Below are 25,064 nucleotides of genomic sequence, written 5' to 3'. Positions count from 1 at the left end.
TGAGTTCAAAATGAATTGCTACAAGTATTGATTCTTGATTCGAATATAAATAACCAATTCCAAAAATTAGTGAAACATACAAAATTTCTCAAAATAAACATGGTTTTTTGAATAAAATTGAAGATACGGAATTTACCAATTTTTAGAATTGGTTATTTATATTCGAATCAAGAATCAATACTTGTAGCAATTCATTTTGGACTCATTGATACCTTGGAGACTTTGTAAACTTGAAAAAGTGACTATTGTGGTCGAAAAGTGGCGTAAAAAAAAATTGGAACAAGGTAAGTCGAAAAACGACCTATCATCGTTTAGGGGATGAGTCATGCTTTCAAATAAGCCAAGAAATACAGACATCGCCAATTTTATGGTTGCCTGACATCATTTTGAACGAAAAACAATATTTTTTACGTGTTAATTAGATGGGAAACCTAAATCCTCGTTGAGCGACTTCTAAACTTCAAGCTACAGCGCCCTCCTTGAACGAGGACCTCTTTAATGTCAAAACCTAAAGTTTTGAGTGGTAGGAGCGAAGAAAAAAAAAAAGTTCATTTTCGACACACCCTAATATATATATATATAGATGTTGTAGACACCAAGATTGAAAATGAATTTCATAAACGTCTATCACGCGTAGATCAGAAATACCAATAAAACGTACATTATAATAGTCGAAGATATACGTTCATAAAACAATCAATATACTGCTGTGCAATGGTGAATAGGAAGTATGATAAACGTCTAATTAAAGTTGCTGGCAGTTGTGTCATGAATGAATATTATATGTTGTGATTACCAAAATCATAAACGAATTTCGTGAACGTTAATAGCTCGTAATTTGTAAATTCAAATGAAACGATTCTGATAAAACGTTGAAAGATGGAGTACCAACATCGTTAAACATATAAGTTTTAAACGATTTTCGTACGAATAATGAACAAATATACTATACGTTGCTTTTGCTATAATAATACGTATTTTAAACTTCTGTATAATGAAATACGCATAATAAACAGAGTAATCATACGAATAATATCCATCCGAAATATTACAGTATATGTGATACGGTTGAATTTTATACTTATACCATTATTAAACGACTTCGACGTTTCATATACGAAATTTATACTGGTGTGTGTTTATTGGGTATAGTGCCTCTGTAAGCACTGGCAGGAAACCTTCGTACTGTTCACGTGTTCAATTACCGTGACTCGTGGTCACGTAAACGGTTCAGATTATGCGCACAGTTCATACTTGGAGATGACAATGTATATGAACTTTTTTTTTGTATAATATAGTACTCGTGTCGTATGACCATAATCAAGTTTGAGGTGTCCTTTGGACTGGTGGTTACTTACGGTGACCGATCAAGTTCTGGAGAAGTTTCACTCTCGTACTGTTGAACTGCAGTGAATAACCACATTTGACGTAATTCTAGTGATCGTTTGGTAATGTTTTCGTTTCTTTCCAAGGTTCATGCGTCCGTTCGTAGCGTTACATAGTTCACAGTCTGAAAGCGATATATCGTTGTTTCAGGGTTCGAAGACAATAAGAAGAAAGCATGTCGTCGTTGGCGATCATCTTCATCATCACGATAGCCTCGTCGTTGGGTTCAAGAACATCAGCAGCCCCGGCCGATGAAACTTCGTACGATCGCAACCGGCTGAAGGTTGAAGATGCTACGGATGAAGAAGCGAGCGCCTCTCCGTTAACCGAATCGCCGATAAGCTCGACGAAGGACGAAGTCGAAGTAAGCGAGGATCAGGAAAACGAATCCAGGGTGAATTTCGAGGACGAAGCGAGTCGCGATCTGAGATCCGAAAATTCTCCCGACGCGGTGTTGGAGGATGAGGAGGATTATAAGAAAGACAAGAGGTCAAAGTCGAAGTCGAAGGGCAGGAAGCACAAGGCCCTCTTCATCGACTATCCCTTCATTCCTCAGCTGGCCGCGATGCCGAGTTACGACGCCTACGACGAACTCCAGGATACCGAGGGACGGACCCCGTCTGGTGGTGGGGGAAACGGGGCCTTAAGGAAGGGCTTCCAGGAGAGCAACATCTACTATATTCGGCTGCCCCCCACCCCATACATCTTCGTTCCGGGCCTCGGCTACGTGTCCCAGCCCCCGACCTACTCTACCGGGCATAGGATCAGGCCCCAAATCGGTCACGTAAGGCCCCAGCTGGATCCGTACAGACCGCACCACCCTCAGCCGATCTATAACTCGCCTCTGAACGAGATAAATCCCTTCATTAATTTGCCCGTCGATTTCGTTAGCAACGGGAAACCAACAGGTGTTTATCAGTGGCAGTCCCAGAACTATCAGCCTCACAAACGGCCCGAAACCCACATCGCCGCCCTCGACAAGGGACCCTACTTTTTCAACGGAAGGCCCCACAGCATTTACCTTCTAAGGCCCGATGCTAGGCCTCCGGTTCATCAGTCTGTTCAGTTCCCTGATTATCAGGATAGCAGTTTGTATTACTGAGACGAAGTTGGGCGATCTTTACGTCGTCGTGACGGAAGGTCGGTGGAGAGGGTGAATATTGAGAAGTCGGACACGAGGAACGGCGATGTTTAAAACTCCGCGAAGGGGAATCCGGTACGGAAAAGTTAATTGTTATTCCCATAAGAAAATACGAGGAATGTCGTTGGATCTTTTGCACGTCTGTTTTTGTTTTAAAAAGAACTTTTCACTGTTGAGATTATATATTGTTATAGTTAATTATTATAATCGTGGACGTAATATTGCCGTAGAAAAGTCTCATGAAGTTTTTTTATATAATGCTGTGAACATATGTCACGCAATGTCTACGGTATGGTATAAATTCGTTTGAAGGAAATGAGATAACGAAATATTTGCTTAAAAAAAAAAAAAAAAAAATGAAAATGAAAACTGAAACACACGTTACGTAGTAAAATTGATACAAAAAACTGTTTGCTCAAACGTATCGGTGTTTTAGGGTAACTGGGATTGTAACGAATCGACGCCTATGTTCATATTGTTGACTATCAGCTTAAACGTTATAATATAATAATAATAATAATAATAACAATAATGATAGTAATAATAATGTAATAGGTAAAATATCTCGCAGTATTTTGAATAATTTTTATATCCAATATTTATATTTATTATTATAAATACGATACATAATATAATTATATATCTATAATAATATGTTTTATGTACGGTACAGTCGCGTGACATTAAATTATTGTAAATAATAATTATAAAACGATAAGGTAACATATGCGTAATACGTGTAAAAGGTATATAAAAAAAAAAAAAAAAAAACAGAAAACCAGAAAAAAAAAATTGCTTCCTACTCTAATCAATTTAAAAAAAAAAGACGATACGCAAAAATCGCTACCGTACAACTAATAACGTTAACTTGTTATCTTTTTTATAACCTGCATCACATGCAGCGGGTAACAGATTATTTCTCAGATTTTAGTACTATTTTTTCTTTTTTTTTTTTTTTTTTTTTCTCGCGTACATGTGTAACGTCAAATATAATAATACGGTGTATTATTTTCCTGGGAATTACATAATACATAACCCGCAGGTCTCTTTTCTACTGAATCAATATTTGCTCAGCGGATGGCGTTGCAGCGTATTTGGTCTAGACTCCAGACTACACATCCTGCGGCTTATGATACACGGTGAACGATACGTCGGGAGGGGAGGGGAGGGAGGGGGTAAAAAAACAAAGAGGGAAAAAAAAAGAACCGACTTGTATCCCGCACCGGAAACATTAGTCCTTTTATACTCGTGATGTGGTTAACGTAGTATTTATCGCATAATATGTAGTTATTCCATTCATGCTCGCCCTTCTTACTCGTATTTAACGCCTGTGCAGTACGCGTAATTCGTCTGGACAGTTAAAATTAATGGAGTTCGCACGCATTTAATTTCCCTATGGATTTCATTACAGAGATTAAAGTCGAGACGAAGCGTTTTATGCGTATAACCGGCGGAGTCCCTCAGAGGTTCATTTGACGATTTTTAAGAACCCCGGTCGACGCTTCGCGATCGTTGGTTAATCATATCTATCTCGCATCGCGATTCCCTCGCTGCATATTCGCATTCCTGTATAAATACTTGTAACTTGGAGATGAGAAAAATTTTAAGACCGGATTCTCTTTCAACTTGAAAAATGTAATGATACGAACGGTAAATCGTTTACATCTCGTAGTTTGGACGAGCATTGTTGACGATATGCTTAAACTGACGCTTGTAATTTCAGACTGCATGATATTATCGTGTATGAATTTACAGTTTATCGTTTTGTACGTTTAGAGGTACGGATTATAGACAGGGTTGTAAAATTCTTTTACGGTATTCTTATTTTATATCTAAAAAAAAAATCGTACGTCAACCGTTAAATTAAATGTTCAAATGAGAAATTTTTTCCATTGAAAAAAAAAAAAAAAAAATTAATGGAAATGACGATGCGTAGAAAAAATTTGACGCATTGCTTGCAACTCTAATTGTAGGTAATAATTGATCTCGATTTCTTGATTTCCTCAAATAATAATAATTTTCAATCGAAATATTGCAAATTTTTTTTAAATACATATTTCGCAAACGATTCAAAACGCGAACAATACGTCGAACGATTTCGTCACTACGATTGGTCCGTAAACGTAAAAGAGGGAAAAACGATCACCTTACTTGATGCATGTATAGCTGCATAGCATATAATATAACACATACGTTGTATATAGCGTATGCGCGTACGCATGGTGAAGACAGGCATGCTGTTTATGGTCGAGAGTATGGGGCGTGTGTTGATTCTGCCGAAGATAACGTACTCGAAAAAGAAATAACGGGTTCGCAGTGGTTCTCATATTTAGCCACATGCTGCTGCACATCGCGTAAAACGACAAAATTCAATCTGCAATCCGTTGGAAGGACACGAAAGAATTTTCTTTCCTTTTTTTTTTTTTTACAAATAACTATAAATACTTTATTACGAGCATACAATCGTAAACGTATAATACTTTATTATTATTATTATGTGATACCTCGTTACATCTAAACACTTGCGCGTACGTAATAATAATAACAATACTAATAATAATAATAATAAGAATGATAATAATAATAATAAGGATCGTCGCGTATAAAATGCGTGTATAAAAGTTTACTAATCTCTATAATATATAATATAATAATATATGTATACAATAGGGTGCTTCGTTTGAGACGACTTTTTTTTTTTTTTTTCACTCCATAGACGAAATATCACTCTGAACATATAAAAAAAAAATTCCCACCAAAGCCTAGCTCTTAATTTGAATTTTAACTACTCGCTAAATGAATTTGAAATTTTCCCATTTAATTGACAGGTAGAAATAATTTTTTTTTTTTGTCAATTATCTGTAGCATCGCGAGTTTTCGTACTATTTAATTGACCATGGCCGGAAGCACCCTAGTATACAATAATATATTTTTATAATATTTAAGTGTATATCAACCCCGTAAAGGAGTATCGTAGCAAAAGAGTCAGATCCAAAAAAAAAAAAAAAACAGGAAAAAAATGGTTGAATCAAAATCATTCTTGTGTGTGTATATATATATATATATGCTATACATAGGTAATGGAAAAACGTTTGTCCGCAGTCATCTTATAAAATATAAATTTTCCGCTATATGATATATGTATACGTATTAAATATTATATTTCTAATTATATAGTCTTAAAGTGAAAATTTGCCTTCGTGCATTGATTGCATTATATGTGTATATATATATATTAATAACTAAATGAATTCGAACGAGTTAAAGACTCGAAGGAATTATTATTATTATTATTAATAGATTATTAATAATGTAATCAGTATATAGTAAGCTAGTTCAATACTTTCGTTTTGTCATACAGTCAATTCCTTTCATCGCACTCTTTAATAGTGTTTATGCATAACGTATACTATATAAAAGCTATCGTATTTATTCTCTTTGTGAACGAAAGGAAAGACCGCGTAAATATTTCGTTCATCGGTCAGATATAAATATATAAGTTTGTATACGATAGTTGTACGATATATTTATATATGTATATATATATATATATATATATATACATATATATGTATATCTATATACAGTTGTTCAAGTTTGACACAATAGGTATATTCTTTCGTTTTACGAAAACAGAACAATGATTATTTTTTAAAAAAAAAAAAGAAAAAAAAACAGCAACAGAGATTGAAAAAAAAAGAATCTTGAAAGAATCGAAAGTTTGGCAGTCTGTTTCCGCTGCAATGTCACGGCTGTGAATGATTTTCGATTTTTTCTTTTGTTACGTCGCGTCGTTTAAATTATTAGCGAATGAATAAATTTCTCACTTGTAAATCGCAATATCGTACGTAACACGCGTGCATGTGTGTGATTTAGGAATTAGGGAAGAAGATGATGGTAGTAAACGGGCTTGCGACTTTTTTCAATAACGTAAAAAGCCTTGGGTTTCCCGTTGCCAGAGAAATTTTTTTGTATACTGGTTGAGCCAGATTTCGTTGTGAACGGTGCGTAATAAGACGTGGCGGATTTTTTCCGGTGTTTTTTCTGTCTCTGCAAGAAATTGCCGGAAGTGTACATAGAATTTTGTACTTGATCATTCACGAGGGTGTTCCAAACGAGCCGATTAATCTGATCCTTGTCTTTATCTCCCGGTCTTATTTTGTAAAGGATCGAATCGTCCAGACGATAATTCTTGTCCCTCAAACGATGATCCGCGTTATAGTTTAAACGTTTGTCGTTATTTCTGACCCGCTTCATCTTCAGATCCGTGGAATTTACCTTTTCTTCATCTTTGGACACTGATATTTTCGGCCGATCCACCTGCGATTCGTTCTTCTTCTTCAGCTGCTGTTGCTGCTGTTGCTGCAGCTGAACGCGTTCTTCTACGATACGTTTTTTCTCCGCGATCTTCTTCATCATCGGTAAATTCCAGTGATAAATACTTCCGGGCTTACCGTTGCTGTGAAAACCCACGGGGTTGTAATTTTTTCCCACCCCACCGAAATTCGCCTCGACGTTCGACCCGATCGACTTGTGAGGCTTCGTTATCGCGTAGTAGGGCAGACTCGGGGGCAACTTCACAACGTATATGTGGCTGTCCCCGTGCCCTCCGTGCCTACGTCCGTAGCTCGAGTGGTGGGGACTCTGGGACCCAGTTTTTGGCGGGGGCTCGGGGCCCGCCAAACGCTTCTTGTGATGCCCTTGCGGTATCCGGAGCGGCGAAAGGCCCAGTCTGTTGAGAAGGGCCGCGTTGCTCGTGTGGACCGTTTCGAATCCCCCGGTTTTATCGCCCGCCGGTGAACCCGCGACTCGCACAGCGGTCGGGCCCACGAAAACCATCAACGTCAGCAGAGAGAGCCTGAAACTGAAAACAGAGAGAGGGATGAAAGGGGAGGAAGTTGACCCGTTGATTCATTGCCCATTTTATACAGCTATAGGTATTGACGGCGATTTTTGAGGATGTAACGAACCACCTTAAGTGAATATCAAAATTCGACTCGGACGCCCCGGGGAGAATTGGGCCCGGCACGCAAATGCACGGTTCTACAATTTTGCAAGCGGCGTGCAGAACTCGCAACGGCGAAACTGGAGGTGGTTTATTACCGCGGACCCCATAGCCAATGGTTCGCTGTCTGTACGTCTTACGCAGCCTAGTATCCGTGGCGAATTTTTGCTTTTATTTCAAAACAACCTTCCATTATACTCATGCAGCGCGTACCTCGTCCGTACGTACATGTAATGTACCTTCATCCGATGTCTACACACGTCATATACATATGTGTAAGCAAAGTTCTCGCGTACCGTGAGAGATATTCTTGCGGATCATTGCCGCACAGCTTTTGCAAAGAGAACGCGGAAGATGCCGGGTGTAACTATATTATACATGACATCCTGATACCGAACGAGGACCTGTATGTAGATGATCACGCGTGTATCTTGCAACACGTGACGTGCGTTTATGCCGCTGCCGCTGCTTGTCTCCCGTTTAGACGTCTTGCAGCGACGAAGAAGTTTTTTTAATATAGTCATATGTACGCACTGCACACGCGTGTTATAATATAACCGTACGGTGCACGATGAGCTTGCGATAAAATAATTCATTTACCGAAGGCATGAGCTCGATTCGAATGCATAATAAATACGGTAGAAATTTAAATATTGGCTCATTTTGCCAAATGTTTTTAATTATTCAATCAATCTTTACTGCACGTCGTTCACGCGAGAAAAAAAAAACATTCTTGCGGGATTTGTTACGATTTTTGAGAAAATTAAGAACTGGCAGAGTTTTTTGTTAAAGTTTGGTACTAAAATAATATTACTAGATTGAATTCGATTTACTGTTGGAAGAAAAATTTATTTACGCGTATATTTGAAATGTCGGTGGCTTGAAAAATAAAAATTGCCTCGCACATAAAACAGTGAGCGAATGCGACGGTAATTTTTCTTACTGCGTGGCGCACAAGAAATCAGAGTAGGGTTTATCTCCAGTGATATACTTGATTCTGATAAATTGACCCGGCGGCGTGCATCGAGCGTAATTGAACGTTATTGATATATTCCTGGTAGTCGCCGTGAAATTTAATATTATACACACGTGCATAAATACTGGAGCGCACGGTTGCCTGTAGGCAGATCGGATAGGTATTGACTAAAGGTTTCTCTTTCAGGGAAAACAAATCCTGACAGAATGATGGATCGTTATACCGCGAGGAGACCGATCATCTAATTTGAACGTCTGACCGTGTAAAATACCCGGACCTGCGGGCCGTGACGTGCTCTATTTGAAAAAAAGTGGATGCAGTGATTCCTTGGAAAGGCTCGAAAAACGTTAGCGACGAGGTGAAAAATAAAGAAAGATGGATCGAGGGTTGAGGAATGTAAGACTGTCGATGAAACGAACGGTGTATAAATTACTTCGGATATGTAGAGATCTGATCTGGGAACATGATTTTCATACTTAAAATTGATTCGGTAAAATTGATCACTTGGCAATTTTCCGAAAAGCTTATGAATTCCTTTGGTTTAGTTAAAATACCGTGTTCGTCAAGTGTAGCAATTTCGCACACATCCAATTGTTAAACCGATGAATAAGGATCGTAGAATCGATTCCATCTCTAAGCCAATTAATCCAGCTCTGCGTCAATCTAGAGATTTTGAAAACCAACATCGAGTGCTGGCTGAAGTTCCGAATGGTTTAATTTCAAACGGACAATTACACCAATACACAACATTTCGATTGGTTCAAGTTCAGACAGAGCACACCCAACATTCCGAATGGTCCAAACTCGGACAGACCAATATCCATCATTGCGAATGGTCGGAGTTGAAATGGACCATTGCACCAATGGAGAACGTTCCGAAATGGTCTGTCCGAACTGGAATCGTTCGGAACCTTGACTCGCAGCCATTGAAACGTGACTGTGAGAGGGTCCCTCCAGTTTTGGAACTCGTCTAATCGCCGGCGCCGAATACCAAGTTACGCCTCCTCGTCTCGTTTCATGCGTTGGACGATTTGTGTACTTGAGGTGTACCTCTTGCCTTGCGCATGCACTTCACCGGGGGAGGAAAGAGGCGAGGAGGTGTCGCCGGAGTTTGTTCACCTTGCAGCTTGGTGTACACCACGTACCAGCAGCTATACCAATCCTGCATGTACTGTAGACGTTTCGCAGTGACAGGACTGTACAGCTGTGGTTCTCACATGAGGTCTTACTGCGGCCGGTAATCTCCGAGTGGGATACGGGCGTGCATGCATGCATGAGTAGGTACCGAGCCGAGGTGGCTTCTCGAGACAGACCGGAGGTGATGTCGTGAAAGGAAACACAGGTAAACAGGAAAGAGGAAAGAGGAAAGAGGAAGGAGGAAGGAAGGCGCCGCGTGCACAGCAAATGAAGGTTCTTAACTAAAGTTACTCAGTTTTTCGCTGATAGCTATGATCCTATATATAGCTATAATATAACTCCAGGTCTCGGCTTCGACTGTTGAGCTATATTTGTATGATTCTGAAATTGGAATGGGAAAAATTTTCAATTGGTATATTATTTTTAACCTAGTACGTGAAAGTTAATTATTGTATTTGATCGCGATACTCGAATATGAGCTTATTTGTGCTCGGTACTGCACACATCGTATACGGTAGGGGTGAAAGAAAAAAAAAAACTTGGATTGTCGATTGATGGGAGGACCGGAATATCGAATCTTCACAGACGCGAAAATGTTGGTCATAAAATTTTAAAATGTGGATCAAGTCCAAGTATGGATAATTGTTGATACAGAAAGTCGAAATAAAGAATGACAAAATATGGAAAGGTCAAAACGGAGAACGGCAAAATCGAGAATCTGTATACGATTATAGATTATCGAGTGGGATTCTGACGATTCTACAGTTCGGCATTCCATCTTTTGACCTTTCTATTCTCTTACTTATGTAATATACTTCTACTTTGAGCATTTTTAAATTGTATAAATTAAGTTTTCTCTTCTTTGAAACAATTCGATATCGTGTCTCTTCAATTTTCTGATCGTTCCATATTTTTACCCATCACCAATCGTGCGGCGAAGAAACGAGGCAAATTAATTACTTCCGATGCTCTCACGTGCCTAAAACAACTTAACAGCGTATTACAGGCTTAACCGTAGTACGTGTACGAGCATAAAATTGGTAAACGCAATGTCTATCCACGGGTGATACGACTATAGGTATAACTTGTACGGTACGAAAGCGACGTTGAATAATCATTGGCCATAAAAGAGGTTTATATAGATGCTGTACTAAACGAATAATATCTGTAATGAGAAGGCGTAGAAAGAAAGAAAGAAAGAAAGAGAGAGAGAAAGACGAAGGAGAATAAATTAGCCTCGGGTGATCGCCGCGTAGTGTAAAAAATAAATAAATAAATAAAAAGATCGTATCACACACACACACACACCTACGTATAACTATATACTCAACCACACGTTTTCGTTCACTCGCACACTTGCGAATATTCAAATCGAGGTGTCGTATAGTTTAATTATTACTTCGCGGAATGGAGTTTTTCTATACGCAAGACGCTTATAGGCATCATTGAAAAAAAAACCTTGACCGTCAAGAGGACAAACTCTGCTATAAGTTCATCAACCTGTTACAAGACCCTGTGCAGGCTATCATTGATTAACGAAACGTCTAATTTCGCTGCCAAAACAACAATATAGGTGCGTGTTGTAAAGAGTATGTACCGTTGAAAAATTCTTAAAGCTTATTTCCGTACGTCAAGTCTTTTAGGGCTGCTGATTTACGCACGTCGCGATTCGTCTAACCAATTTTATTCTTACGATTAATCAGACAGGCAGGCAGGCAGATACAACGAAACGTTGCAAGTTTACCGTCGAACTCTGTTTGACGAAACTTGAGCAAGGAATGAATTTTTTACCTACTTTTTGTCCTTCTGAATTTTGAGGCACCTATTTGTTAACTTGGAAAATATACGAGTACAAGCCTAACTGCTTTTACGCAAGAAATGAGGTACGAACCTCGTTTCTTTTTATTGAATTAAAACGACGAGCTGCAGTTTATCTTGCCTGTCATAGTATAGTATGCGTTGTTTATGCGTTTATAGGTATGTATTAAAGGTTCTATCTTGACGTATCATTACGTGCATACAAGTATGTATATTTATACGTACAGATAATGTACAGACTGTGAAAAGATTATTAATCGCCATCTCACGAGATGATTCTCCGGGTCAATAGCGCAATTTTCAAGTGCAAATGGTTTCAAATAAAATTTATGATCCTATAAAATTATACTCGTCGAAAAGATCAAGAGTCTTTGAGAAATCATGAGTCGCAAGCAATTCGTCATTATGAAAAACAGTCTTTGAATGTATCGAAAAATCGATGAAATTAGGAAAAAATCGCAAATCGACATTCCATCGAATTGTTGGATTATTCGGTGAATTATCGTCATCTCTCAGTTCGACAAACGGATTTTCGAGTCTCTGATCCACAAGTTGGAACCTAATTAGTAAAAACACGTCATTAATTTCGATTTTTTCCTAATTTCAACAATTTGTTTTTTAGGTATGTTCAAAGACCGTTGTCTGTAAGAACGAGTTGCTTGCAATCCGTGGTTCCTAGGAGGCTTGATCCTCTCGACGAGTAGAATTTTTTACAATCGTCAAAGTTTTCGACCCCATTTGACTTTGATAATCAAGATCAAGACGAGTTTTACGGAGGCATATATTTCAGGGTATTCACCGATATCGACTCGCAGAATCATCTGGTAAAACGGTGATTAATAATTTTTTTTACACTCTGTTCAGATATAGACGCCTAAGGAAAGTAATTTTATAGCGCGGAGTATATCGAGGAATTATTTACGGAATGATTAATGATTCAAGGAGATACTCCACGGCTATTTAAGCATCCATTTTCCTTCCTGCTCTTATCATCTTCCCTTTCTCGCTGCATCGCAGACTCGTAAAGATTCGAGAAATCGTTACGTAGATCGCCTGAATTGGTTTTTTAACGAAGAGAATCACTGGAATAAAAACCGATTTCGAAATAAACGTTTTATCAAGACTTGAAATTAATTCTTCGACTACTTTTTCTATCGCGGAATTTCGATTATGAGAATCACGCGCAGAAATGTGAAGTCCAGAAGTGCTGGTTGTAGGTATCTTGACTTTTTGTGAACTCGAAATTAACCCCGATCATTATCGAGTTAATACAAAAAGTAATAAATGCATGAAGCCAGACTGGCAAAAATGTTCGCAATCCCATTAAAAGATATCCGTGGCATTTTTTAGCTATAAAATAATATCTTTTTGGAGGCGGTCGGGTCCGCGGTCTTCTCTGAACGGATTCAGACTACGGGTAGAGAATTTTAATGCGTATATCTGGATCGCCTTAAGCGTCTTACAACGCGGTATCGGAGGAGGGATCGAGATTCTATTCGATGATCGACGGTCGTCGAAGCGTCGCTGCAACACTGTCGAACATCGCGTTATTCGTGTTTCAAAATGAAAATCAGACGTCGAAGAAAGTAACAACGCCGAATAATCCAGCTCTCGTTGTATCGTTGTTGTTTGATAATTCAAGTGAAACGCGATGATTGATTTCGAAATTGACTGAAAAAAGTAATATCTTTGTGAATAAAAAATTATATTGTAAAGGTAAATCTTCGTAACTCTGAAATAAATTCAATTTTAACATCGTGCAAAACATTGCATCAAAATTGAAAATAATTTATTCAGATTCGCTTGCGGTTTTGCCGCTTGAAAGATTCTCACAGCTATTTAATGAAACAGTTGTTCTACCAGGATCCGAAAGTTTCGTAGTTTCAAGTTGGAATTAACGGGCATTTTTTTTTGGACAGCGCGATATTTTTAAAAACGCACGTTTTTTTTTGAAAAACACATTATAACACCCGAAAAAGACTAATTATATTTTTTAGAAAAGTCGGTTAGCATTTTAAGCTACGCTGCTTCTTTTGTGCCACTAAGGCGAGAGATTTTACACGGCGATCATCATAACCACAAGCAAATAAACGCGTGGCGTTTCAGAATTCTTGTTCGCAAAATAACAATGCATGCCTGCAATCACCGGATGATCGTAGGAATTCATAATTTTTTTACGTTCATAACCCTTTGTTGACACCCCGGGTAATTTTGATTCGAACAAACTTTTCAATGAATGCTGACTTTTTCATAATTGAAAATTTTCAATAATTGTTATAATCAGTTTAACTGTATATTTCAACAATTTCAATTTTGCAGATATATTAATCAATGTTTGAAGCGTATCCGTGAATTTTTTTTAACTAAAATCCGACCAACGGGATGTTAATTAAAAGGGGTTGAGGATGAAGCAATATCCAGGTCAAATTGACCCCGTGTGTCAAAATCGTTGCCAGAAGTAAGTGTGTCAGAGAAGTGTTGACAGTTCCATTAACCGACGTGCCATTCTCAACTGGCAGGTAAATTTTGCGGCATTTCTGTATATGTTTAAAGAATATGCCGGCTATCTTATTAATCTATGATTACGCCAATGGAAAAATTGTGGAAATGTTTTCGCGGAATTTTCAAACGTCAAAAATTGTCTGTAACCATCGAGGCATTCAATCTTCGACTTTGGTCCCTGCCTCGTGAATATCGGCAGCACTGCAGCAGCGAGATGAACGAAGAAAAGGGAGAGTATAAAAGAGACTGAATGACGTACCTGTTATATACCCGATGATGCAAAACCGCGCCCATTCAAACCTCCAGATCTCCAGAGTCTGCAATTAAGCGCAGTTCGCAGTATCGATTTCACGATCTCGACTGTACGTGCACCGGAAGTCAACGCTCCTTCGGGCGTGCAGAAAACGTACCTCCTTTGCACACGTAACACGTCAATTCTACGGGCAGTTTGTTCCGAGAAAATATACCTGCAGGTATTCAAGACGCGCCGGGAGTTGCATGATATTAAGAAATTGAATCGCATCGTGAAAAAAAATAAGAGAGTTTATTGCACTTCCAGGAAAATCGGATCGGTAGCTACTGCAGGCTTATAATATGCAATGCGCGCTGCTTGAAATGCTCAGGTGTCTTCGAGTACGGTTTCAAGTTCAATTTTTACACCGTTCGATGCTATTCTTATGTCGAACACTGTATCAAGTTTTTTTGTTTTTTTCTTGACAGAGTCCGATTACAGAGTGTTTATACTTATATCGTCGATGAAGAAATTGGAAGAAGACTTAATCTTTCAGAAATATACAACCTTCGAATAAAGAAGATGAAGAATGGAAGGGTGCGTGGATCATTTTTTTTCGCACCTCTGACGAACTTTGATTCATTTTTGATTCCGAGGAACTGCAAGGTACATGTATAGAGGGAGAAGGTGAGGCTTAGCCGAACGAGGATTACGGTCAGCTAGTCAGTCGGTCATTAAACGTTCTAACAATAAGGTGAAGTCTGTAACCGTCACGCTTCGCCAAGCAATGTATAAAATTTCTACAATACCATTTTTCTCATATTTATCTAGGAAATCTTGGATTCGATGTCAATCTGACACTGTCCGACGTTCAAGTTCTGATTTAACAACAACAATTGTCCTATACTAGCCCACACCGGACATTTTTAGCACCACCAATTTTATACAGTGTATCTAGCCAGAATTTTCACGGTCACCGTTGATCCGAGGATGCACGGATGACGTCCCAGGACGTCAGGTATTACAAACGGTGGAAAATCCGCGTGCATGCATTGAAGCATGCATTCGTCGAGTATTCGAGTAGCTGGATAAGAGGGGTCTGGTTCATAATTGGTCCCGGTTGTCTCGAGGTTCCCGGTAAGGAAGTCTCTTCTTCTTGGCCTGCGCTTGTAACGGGCCGACGGTCAAGCCTCGATCAGGTGCTCCGTGACGCAGGGTTCCTCAACCTCGGTGAGGATCTAATCTCTGGCTTGTCAGTCTGACCTCGAATAACCTGAACCAGGCGAACCGAACGGCGAGATTAATGGTTACAATCATCGGAGCAAATCGTGGAAATCGAGAAAGAAGCTGATTCGATTGTTCGTCGACCGGAGGTTCGTCCAGCTTTGTTTTATGGCACCGTCGTCGACCCGGACCCAGAAAAGGAAGTGCGTCGCGGCAACGGCGGGGTGCAGGAAATGTCCTAGACTCGGAGCTTTTCTTCGACAGTTTCTTGTCGGGTTATTCGGTCAGAACCAGACCCTGTTTCACCGGGTATAGAGCCGGTCAGATAAGGCAGAAAATTGGAGTCCAACTGTAAAAGCCCATCGGTCAACGATCTCGCAAGGAAGCGAAGAGAAGGAACTCCCAGGTCACACTCTCCGATTTGATTTATTTTGCCACATGTTATGGCAAACGAAAAACTAAGCGACACATGTTTTTTTTTTTTTTTTATCCGCCATTAAAGCGTATCAAGGGCCTGATTTGGCACTTTGACCCACAAGAACGTAATATTTTTTAACCATATTCCAACTGGAAAAGTTTTCTCGTAACGTGAAATGAAGAATGTAATTTTTGCAATTAAAAATAACGAAGCACTGCTTAATCGCAACTTGACATGCCTTACTTTTGAGGGTGGTTTCACCCCCTTAAAGTGTTTAATGTTTATGAAGGATGAAAAAAAAAAAATACGCGTAGCTTGGTTTTTAGTCGACTATAACATATTGCAAAAGAAATCAAATCGGAGAGGTCGACCTGGGATATCACTTCCTTTTCAGTTTATTTCGGCTTTGGTGATGGATAAAAAATTAGCGCGAGTCTTATGGGTTCTCTTTACTGCAGCGGAACTACTGCGGATTCTTTAACCGTCCTCATGAGATTCTGGCTTACTTTCCACCATGAAAAATAATTTGGATTTTGGTCCAGTGACGGGAATAATTTTTTACTCCATTGGCAATCTTACGGCTATTTTTATGCCTCTTTGCAATCGTAGGTTTGCCAAATTTTTCATACCGATCGTATGCCTTCAGAAAATTCGCGATTTTTTCTGACGGATATCTTACTTAAGTCTGTGACATGGAGTGGAATGTTTTTCACTACGTCCAAAGTCCGTGTTTATAATTTAAAAAGTGAATACCGAAAAAAAGATTCGCATTTGGATTTCATCTGCGATTAATTTCGTGAAGTAAAATCGATCGATTACTCAGAACTGTCTCTGAAATTAACTGCAATTAGAATTACACGTTATGATAAGACGTAATTGAATAAAATTGATTTTATCTTTGACGTTGAATCTCGACAGTTTTTGCTGTTACAAAACTGTTTTAGACTTCAACGAATAATTTTAATAATTGTTTCGATACTGTTTTCTTAAAATTTGACAACTGACTGTACCGTATAGTATATATTTTGTTTAACATTTCGAAAATCCCGTTATTTGTACAACGGCGGGTACAATATTGAATCAATTTGCAGGGGGACGACGGGTATTGCGGGGTGGAGATAAAATAATCGTAAGGTTGTGTCAGCAGAATTGTTTGGATGCGTATAAATTACGCGCGATCAAACCTGTAATCATCGAGATTCGCAAACGAGATTCGCCTGCCGTGAAACGTCCTGCGGACGTCTGGAAAATGTTTCAGGTCATACAATCTTCGGGGACGGATAATTAGCCTCACGAAACTTGAAAAAGATGTTCATTGCGTGTGTAATTTGTACAGAAAGTGAGGTATCGCAAGTGTAACACACTGACAAAATGGTTTAGGCGTGCCTCGTATTTTGTAGTTCCAACAATATTGAAACAGTTTTTTTTCAACGATACCTGTTTTACTCAATTTTTCTAGTTACTGTAACAAATGAAATTTTCCACAGCGTACTTTAAGTACTCGACTCGTACGGCGATGATTCAGCCTTAACAAGGCGAACGAAGAGATGAAAAAGTTAAAGTTGTTGTATAAACAAAAGCAAAACTTTTCTGTTAAAAAAGAAAAAGGGAAAGAATGGAGAAAACAGAATTATACTACGATAAAGTTTGAGACTATATTTTTTGTAAAAAAAAGAAGAGGTCGCGGTCAACCGAAACGTGATTTTTTGACATTGAGGGCAATCTCATGAGCGTTGGTGATATAGCTAATTACAATAGGCGAGTGAACAGCGTGAATAAGATGGTATTATTACCAAAGAGCCAAAGAAGCATGCTGAGAAGAGATTGAGCGGTTAATAAAAAAAAAAAAAAACAAAAAAAAAAATGGGAAAAACCGAACACAAAGGTCCAGAGCAAAAGCGGATCATCGAGCCCGGTAAAAACCGTGTAATCTTATAACCGCAGGCTGCACGGGCGGGCGATTTGATAAAATAGGGGCCCGCGACACACGGAGGAAGACGTTAAAATCGACGGATTGTGCAAAAAATGGATTCTAATCACTCGCCGCCTCTTAATTGCGGACTTTACCAAGAGATTTCACGAATCGTCGGATATCCAACCGCGAGAATCGCTCCGCTGTAGGTCCTGCGATTCACGTAAATTCCTCAATCGCCCGTGAATTTGGTTTTTACAACCACGCTGCAGTCGCCTGACTGACAATGAATGACAAAATATCAATTTTTTTTTTTTGCAAACGTGTATCAAAATTTTGGCAGGGCATATCAAGTATAATATCTAAGTCAAATATGAGCTTTTGGTATTGATATTTAGAGGTGGCGATTTTGTGTTTTCGATTTTCTATTTTACATAACACTTGAAGATAGTCGGAAAATTGTTGAATCTTTTTTTTTTCTCGTAAACGGCTTGACTTGCAAACTATCTAAATGCAGGATTTTACAGGAAATTTCACGCTCAATTAAAAAGTACGGAAATGGAATTTTACTAACTTTAACCGGTTAAAAGATATTCACCTATAGACATTGAGTCGTTTTGAAGATCTCTTAATCGATTGGAGTTAGGAAAATTCTATCGAAGTACTTTCTTATGAAGAGTTCACAAGTCAAGCCGTTCACGAGGAAAACAAAAATTCAAAAATATTCTACTCGAAATGCTTTATCGAAACTTTGATGCGCGTTTGCAAATTAAAAAGAGAAAAATAAAAAAAAATTTGTGCTCATGTTTTTAATTTTCTTATTGTTCTTTTTCCTATTTTGAATAATGCCGAACGATAGAAACGATGAGAGCAGCGTCTGAGATGGAACAGCTTATTTTTAAATAATTTTAAGAAACCAAACAACATAGTCGTCAAATTGTTCAATCTCATTAACAAAATTCTATAGCCAGTGACACTTACATATTAATACGGTTAGAAAAAAATTTCCCGGTAGTTCTACTAAAATTTTTTGATTTATTTGAACATTCTTTGATGTATCGAAAGATAAAGTACAGAGTACAAAGTAAATGTAAATATGACTATTTAAATTTTTAAATTACAATATATTGCGTCATATTTACTAACAGAAGTGTAACAAATAACTCAAACATAAAGTAGACCTGCTGGAACATTATGTTTAGTTGAATTATCGTTCTAGAATTATGTCGTAAGCATGAAAATATCCCGAAATTAATTTTTGGTAAAAATCATTTGGTAAACAGTTCCTGTATATTAATATATAAATAATCTCGTAGTTTTGACGATCTGCAAAGAATTCGGATAGGAACGAAACGAGCTACGATTAATTAAAATTCTAATATATACCCATGTCTTTGAGTTGGGAATAATTAAGCGTACTTCTTCCAATCTGAGTTTTTCCTCTCCTCGCCTTCTTCGTCACGTTTCTGTATCGTCTTCTTTACTTTTTTCCTGTCTTCTATGGCCAAGTTATGGAATGGACTGTACCCACACCCGATTATAGGTACGTTCCTCATAATCATAGGAGTATAGCAGCGATAATAGGAGGTTTCGGCATATAATACAGCTTGTCAGTTAGTTGCGAGTGGAACGTACGTCACGCTCTAAGAAAGAAAAGAAATCAAACGACACGAGTATCGGGTATGTATTGTTGAACAAAGAAGGGAAGAACACACAACGCGTGACGAATTTAACGATTGTTCGCATATCGTTATAAGAGAAATTTCTTACTTCAAATTGAGTAAAAAAAAAAAAAATATGTAACAAGTTTGAAATATCAGGTGACACGGAAAAGACAACGTAACAAATTAACGATCGTCAAAAATGATGAACAAGAATGGAAAGGGATGAACAAGAAATTTAAGAAAAGATTAAATTGTCGTAATTGAGGCGCGAGAAGGAAAAGAGTGTAGGGAGAAAACGATGAGCAACGATTGCATTGATCAGAGTTTCAAAAATTCTCATTATATGTACATACTAGCGAATTAATTTACAGGCATTAATCTGCATTTGTAATCTGTGGAATGAATTCACACGCAGCATGTACATGTGAATAATTAAACTATACTGAAAACTGTAGAAATTAAATGCTGTTCGGTTTAATATTCGGGGAAAAATTTCTCGTAATGACCAAAATTTGGTCCTGCGAACAAAATATACATCGGAACAGACAATATTTTCATACAACCAAAAAGCTTGGTTGACTTTATAGTACGCGGAAAATAAAATGTTTTAGTAAGTCTAACAACAAATTTAACACCACATTCCCACAGATTATTATGCTGCGATTGCGAAATCAAATATAAACGGTGAAATCATTTCGTAAGGATTGAAAGATGAATGTTTAACTGTTGTGACTTGAAAAAATTGTCGTTTGATTTTAATTTATGCTACACGAATCAAGTGCCGCGTCACGTAACGACAAAGAAATATGCCAATTGGAATCGACAGGCCGATCAAATGGTATCGGACCACGAATGATTTAGTTCTGCTGACAATACTAGACAGATCCCTGGATCCCTTCCCATTAACCGCTCGTCTTATCTTCCCTTGCGAGAAAGGATTTTTACCGCGTCGCAGAGAGTATTTTGCTATTTCGACAAAGAATGTTGCAGCTTTACGATGTAACATATTATTTGATAGCGGTAATCACGTGATTTCCTAAATTCGACTAATCTTCATCCACCGAATAGATTTAGCGAACAGTACGAAACGATTCAGTTGAATCTACCAGAGTGTATTCAGTATTTTGATAATACCATGAAGAAAGTCTTATTTCGTTAAACTGACCAAATCAAACTCGAAATTTCGTATTTATAAATATATATTTTATTAAATTAAATTTGCTCGCGATTTTGAAACAATTATTTCATCAATTTTGGTACTTGCAGCAAAATACTGTATGCCCACGAGAAAATTTTCTACAAAATATGTCTACGAATTAATTTTTTTTTAAAAAAGCACAAAGCTTTCTCTCAGCGCAGTACAAATTTTGATAAAATCGCGCATAGACGCATTTCAAAACACTGCAGCATGAGAAAAGTTGCAATTTACTGGTAACATCGGCTAATCTTGAGGTTCGAGGAGCCGCACTCGATGGTAATTCGCCGTATCGGAGCGAGGCGTTGTAATCTGAGTTATACAGCCTCGAGATTCGTTCACGCTTTTCGATTTATGCATGGCAAACATTTCCTACGTTACAAGGCTGCTCTCGCCCCGCAGGGAATCCCTTTTTACTTTTACTATCGTTTTTTCGAGGATAAAAAAAAAAAAAAATGCCTAGGGAGATCGTTTTATCAGCGACGGAATCTCCTTCCGGAGCTTCGACGCAGTTCCTAATTCGTTCGGACAACGCCGAGACGATTTAACGCGTGCAGATCTGAATCGCAATTACGACCTTACATGCCGCTGAACGCGTTTCTCCACTTCGAATATTTGAATCGGATGAATTATGTCACCGTGATCGACGTTTATCGGTAATCGAAACTGCCGATTATGCGAAAGACTCGGTTATTAGAATTATTATACGCAACACGAGGGATACTCTCATTACGTGTACACTTAAATATTGCGTTTATTTTGAAACCCCACTGAAAGAAATTCTCTTCATTTACGCTCAACCGCGGATCAACATCATACGTATTTACCTCGCGTGCATCGGATGCCTGTCATTCGTCAGCGATATCCATGCACGCCCTTTCGATGCTGCATGCGTATTCTCAGTTTTCTTTTTTTTTTTTTTTTTTTTGTTTTCAACTCATTTCTCTAACTATTCTTTTTTCCATGTCTCTACCCTTTCGCTCTCTCTCTCTCTCTCTCTCTCTCTCTCTCTCTCTCTCTCTCTCTCGCGCTTGCGTTTTCCACGACTATATGAACAACCGTCCGGCGTTCATACTTTGGAACATGAAAGGTTAATACAAATAACACCGTTTTGATCGGAAGATTCGATTTCAATATTCAGATGACGATCTGTTAATTTTTAGGTGTTATTTGATATTTTTATTATCAGATGGAAAGTGATCTAATTTTGTAAAACGTGAAAAATTTGAAACGCATTCAACGAGTGGTTGATCTTGTGAGAGAAATTTTGTGCCGACAGTAAGAAAATACTATTTATTTACAATAAATATTATCAGATCTTTGTCGATTATTTTCGTGTCAACTCCAGGAACTCAGATATTAACAGCCTGTAAAAATGTTTGAAGCTTCATTTTTTAGATAGAAAATTCAGCACGACGAATCCAATCAACGACCCCGAAAACTTCTGTTTAAAGTTTTTTGACCGTATTCGATGAAATTTGAAACGCTCGTCGGTCATGTTCGATCCAGCATCTCGAATCTCTGAAATTTCATTTCATATTTGTAATCAGCGACGAAAAAAAAATCGGAGAATACAATCTTGTGACAAAATTTGACCTAGCACAATAACGCGTGACTCAAAGGGTCGACGGCGATCATTCGTGTCGAGGAGACGAGCGGAGTGTTAAACGCAACGCGATGCGTTCTGCATTCCGAGACGCAACTTTACGCGTACAGAAATAATGCACACGCGCGTTTGTATCCGTCCGTAAAAGCCGTGTGCGGATGACTAAGGACGAGTCGTGGCTCCAAGAAATTCCCTCCAGGCCGCACGAGATGCACCCGCGTGTTATACGTACAAGCACGCGAAGCACGGACTTAAATTATATACAGATCCGTGGCGCAGCATCGTTGGTCTCGGACCTTCAACTTCTCCGTAACGGTAAAGTCCCAGTCTCGACCCACGCTCCTCTAATTATCCTAGTTTCAAAACGGTTTTCCCTGAAACAACGCACGCGATGAATGTGTTACGGGTTTGGCTATGTATTTATGTGTGTGGATGCTTACGAATATGCCCGCAACTTGATATAACACGCCCGTCTCTGCATACCTCGGCTTCTCACGTCGGAGGTAAAATTAAGCGATTGAGATTATTTTTACCCCCAACGATTGATTTTTGCACATTTATTTGTGTTTTAAGCAACGTCCGACACAACTTGGCGGGAATAACATTTTTTACATCACTTTTATCTCGAAGTACACCGAAATTCTGAAAAAACTTGATCAGATATTTTTTAAACCAAGTTAGTCTGTTGTTTAAGATTCTAGTTATGACTCGAAGATTTTTATAACGTACGATATTTTTAGAAAATTTTTACTCAATTTTTCAGATACCTTTATCCGGTGGAATAATAAATTACTTGAAATAAATTGTCTCAAAATCGTGTGAAATTTTTTGTTTCATATGGTTTTTATTTTTTTAACTTTGGATAATCTCTACAATGATTCATACTACGATTATAAAGGGTGGAAAACTTGAGAACTATACTGGATATTTATTTTTGTTACAACATAATACTTTCGTACCTAAGAGTTTTTTCACAATCCTTCGGTGTGATTTGAAAAATCTTAGGAAAACTATGTTTGTATAAGTATTTTCAACGAGTCGATGTGACTATCGATTCGAAATACTTGAAACGAGTCTGCGTGAGTCGAACCAAATTCTTCTCAAACTAACTTCAACGAGCCTGAAGTGGATTGAAAACACTTCCGACGAACAAATTGTAGGTCAGGACGAATAATTCAACAGGCACGACGTTGACTCGGCTGCGTGAAACCTTCGAGACGCGACATAAAAAGGAATTGAAAATTACCATATCCACGACCCTGCTTAAACAGGGTACCAGAGCCGGAGCCGCCGCCGCATTCAAGGTACAAAAGGACATACATATAATTATAGTAAGGAATGTCACTGCAGCGGAGAATCCACCCGGCGAGTCTTTGGCGCCACGGCGTGAATTCAGCCAGTCAGTCAAGGATATAAGTCCTCGAGCGAAACACGCGTCAACTGCACCTGCAAATTGCAGCAGTTGCAGCGGGAATAGTCAAGACCCGAGCCATTATTGCCATACGTACACACATGTATGTGTGTAGACAGGGGGACGAAGGAGATGGTAGAAAATAAGGGTAATAATTGTTTGGGGGGGGGCCACCTTCCCCCTTTCAGCTCCGTTGAATCCGCTGCTGGGGAAACGTGCCGGCAACAGAAGCAACAGAAACAGCCCTTTGTCGTCTGCCTTATAAATTAACGCGAACACGGCTGCGTGGCAGCGCCTTAAGACGTATTTAAAATGCAGAACTCGTTGCCGCCGCGACGAGAAACGGAGATTCTAAAGATTCTTCGAGATCCGGTGATTTCCTTGGCTCGGCGAAGGGCTCGCAAGCTTAAATCCTATGCCTGTTCGAATTCCGGATTCCTTCAACGGGGAATATCTTATCCAACACGCTTTGCAGCCCTTACGTCGTTACGATTCGTATCGTTGTTTGTTTTACGCGGTATTCAACGCGGAATTTTGCAAACTAATATATGAGATAAGGCGTACGGGAAGGTGTTTGGAGAGCGCGAAAAAGCTGCGAAGAATGTTAACCGAGAAACTGCAAATCAACCATGCATATATATATATTTATTATATATATAGGGTGTTCCATGTGAACCCAACGACGAACGTCTCATCCTCACCATTTCCAGTTTTGCTCAAAATTTATTCCGCAATTACCGCTACTCTGAAACGTTACCTTGAATTTTTTTACATTTTTCAATCAACTGGTTAATTACTTGTATAAATATTGAGCAATTTTAAAAAACACTTAAAATTCTCAAAACTTCTGAAATCAGAAAAATGGTTAGTACCATTTACAGCAAAACCGACAAATGAAACACAAGAAATGCAAAGTAAACGTACAATAAAGTAAAACGAATATGGTGTATAGCAATACGATGAGACATTGAGATGAGAGAGAGAAAGAGAGAGAGTGGCGAAAAGAGAGCTCGGAACACGCGACGTGGAGATTCAAAATAATTTATCAAGACGGCCTGATCAGACGTGCAATCTTCTCTTACCGCAGATTCATATCAATTTTTCAGCAGCACATCTATAGAGAAGAATAGCCTAGCCAGAAATAGAAATGAAAGGGTTAAGGAGAAATTAAGATAATGTTGAAATTGATAAAATTGATTTGCCCTTTTCTCAGCTGATCGGTACGATAAATACCAGTTTTTGTGCATCTATTTTTCTTGCCGCCGCTTATTGCTCCGCAATCTATAATTAGTGAGGATAATTAAAGATATCTGTAAGTGTCATTTTTTTAAAAGATTTTTTCATTTATTATTATTATTATTATTATTGCTATTGCTATTGCTATTTAAATTGAAAAAAAGCTGCAAGTACCATTTTTCACACTTATACACTTTTTTA

The 25,064-nt window shown here is 38.5% G+C and overlaps 2 protein-coding genes across 2 annotated transcripts in view; one reads left to right on the top strand and one right to left on the bottom strand.

The window, feature by feature from the left end:
* Positions 1-2,980, top strand: part of LOC124211374 (uncharacterized) — a 30,026-nt gene extending 27,046 nt beyond the window's left edge. The window contains exon 2 of the mRNA XM_046610369.2: positions 1,537-2,980. Coding sequence (XP_046466325.1) covers positions 1,562-2,488 — 927 coding nt within the window. The 5' untranslated portion in view covers positions 1,537-1,561 and the 3' untranslated portion in view covers positions 2,489-2,980. The remainder of the gene's footprint in view (positions 1-1,536) is intronic.
* A 2,316-nt stretch (positions 2,981-5,296) lies between these two features.
* Positions 5,297-25,064, bottom strand: part of LOC124211373 (uncharacterized) — a 28,209-nt gene continuing 8,441 nt past the window's right edge. Inside the window, exon 2 of the mRNA XM_046610368.2 lies at positions 5,297-7,391. Coding sequence (XP_046466324.1) covers positions 6,407-7,391 — 985 coding nt within the window. The 3' untranslated portion in view covers positions 5,297-6,406. The remainder of the gene's footprint in view (positions 7,392-25,064) is intronic.

The sequence above is a fragment of the Neodiprion pinetum genome, chromosome 2 (assembly GCF_021155775.2).
Source record: "Neodiprion pinetum isolate iyNeoPine1 chromosome 2, iyNeoPine1.2, whole genome shotgun sequence".
NCBI lineage: Eukaryota > Metazoa > Arthropoda > Insecta > Hymenoptera > Diprionidae > Neodiprion > Neodiprion pinetum.
This window is presented reverse-complemented; position numbering and strand designations above follow the sequence as displayed.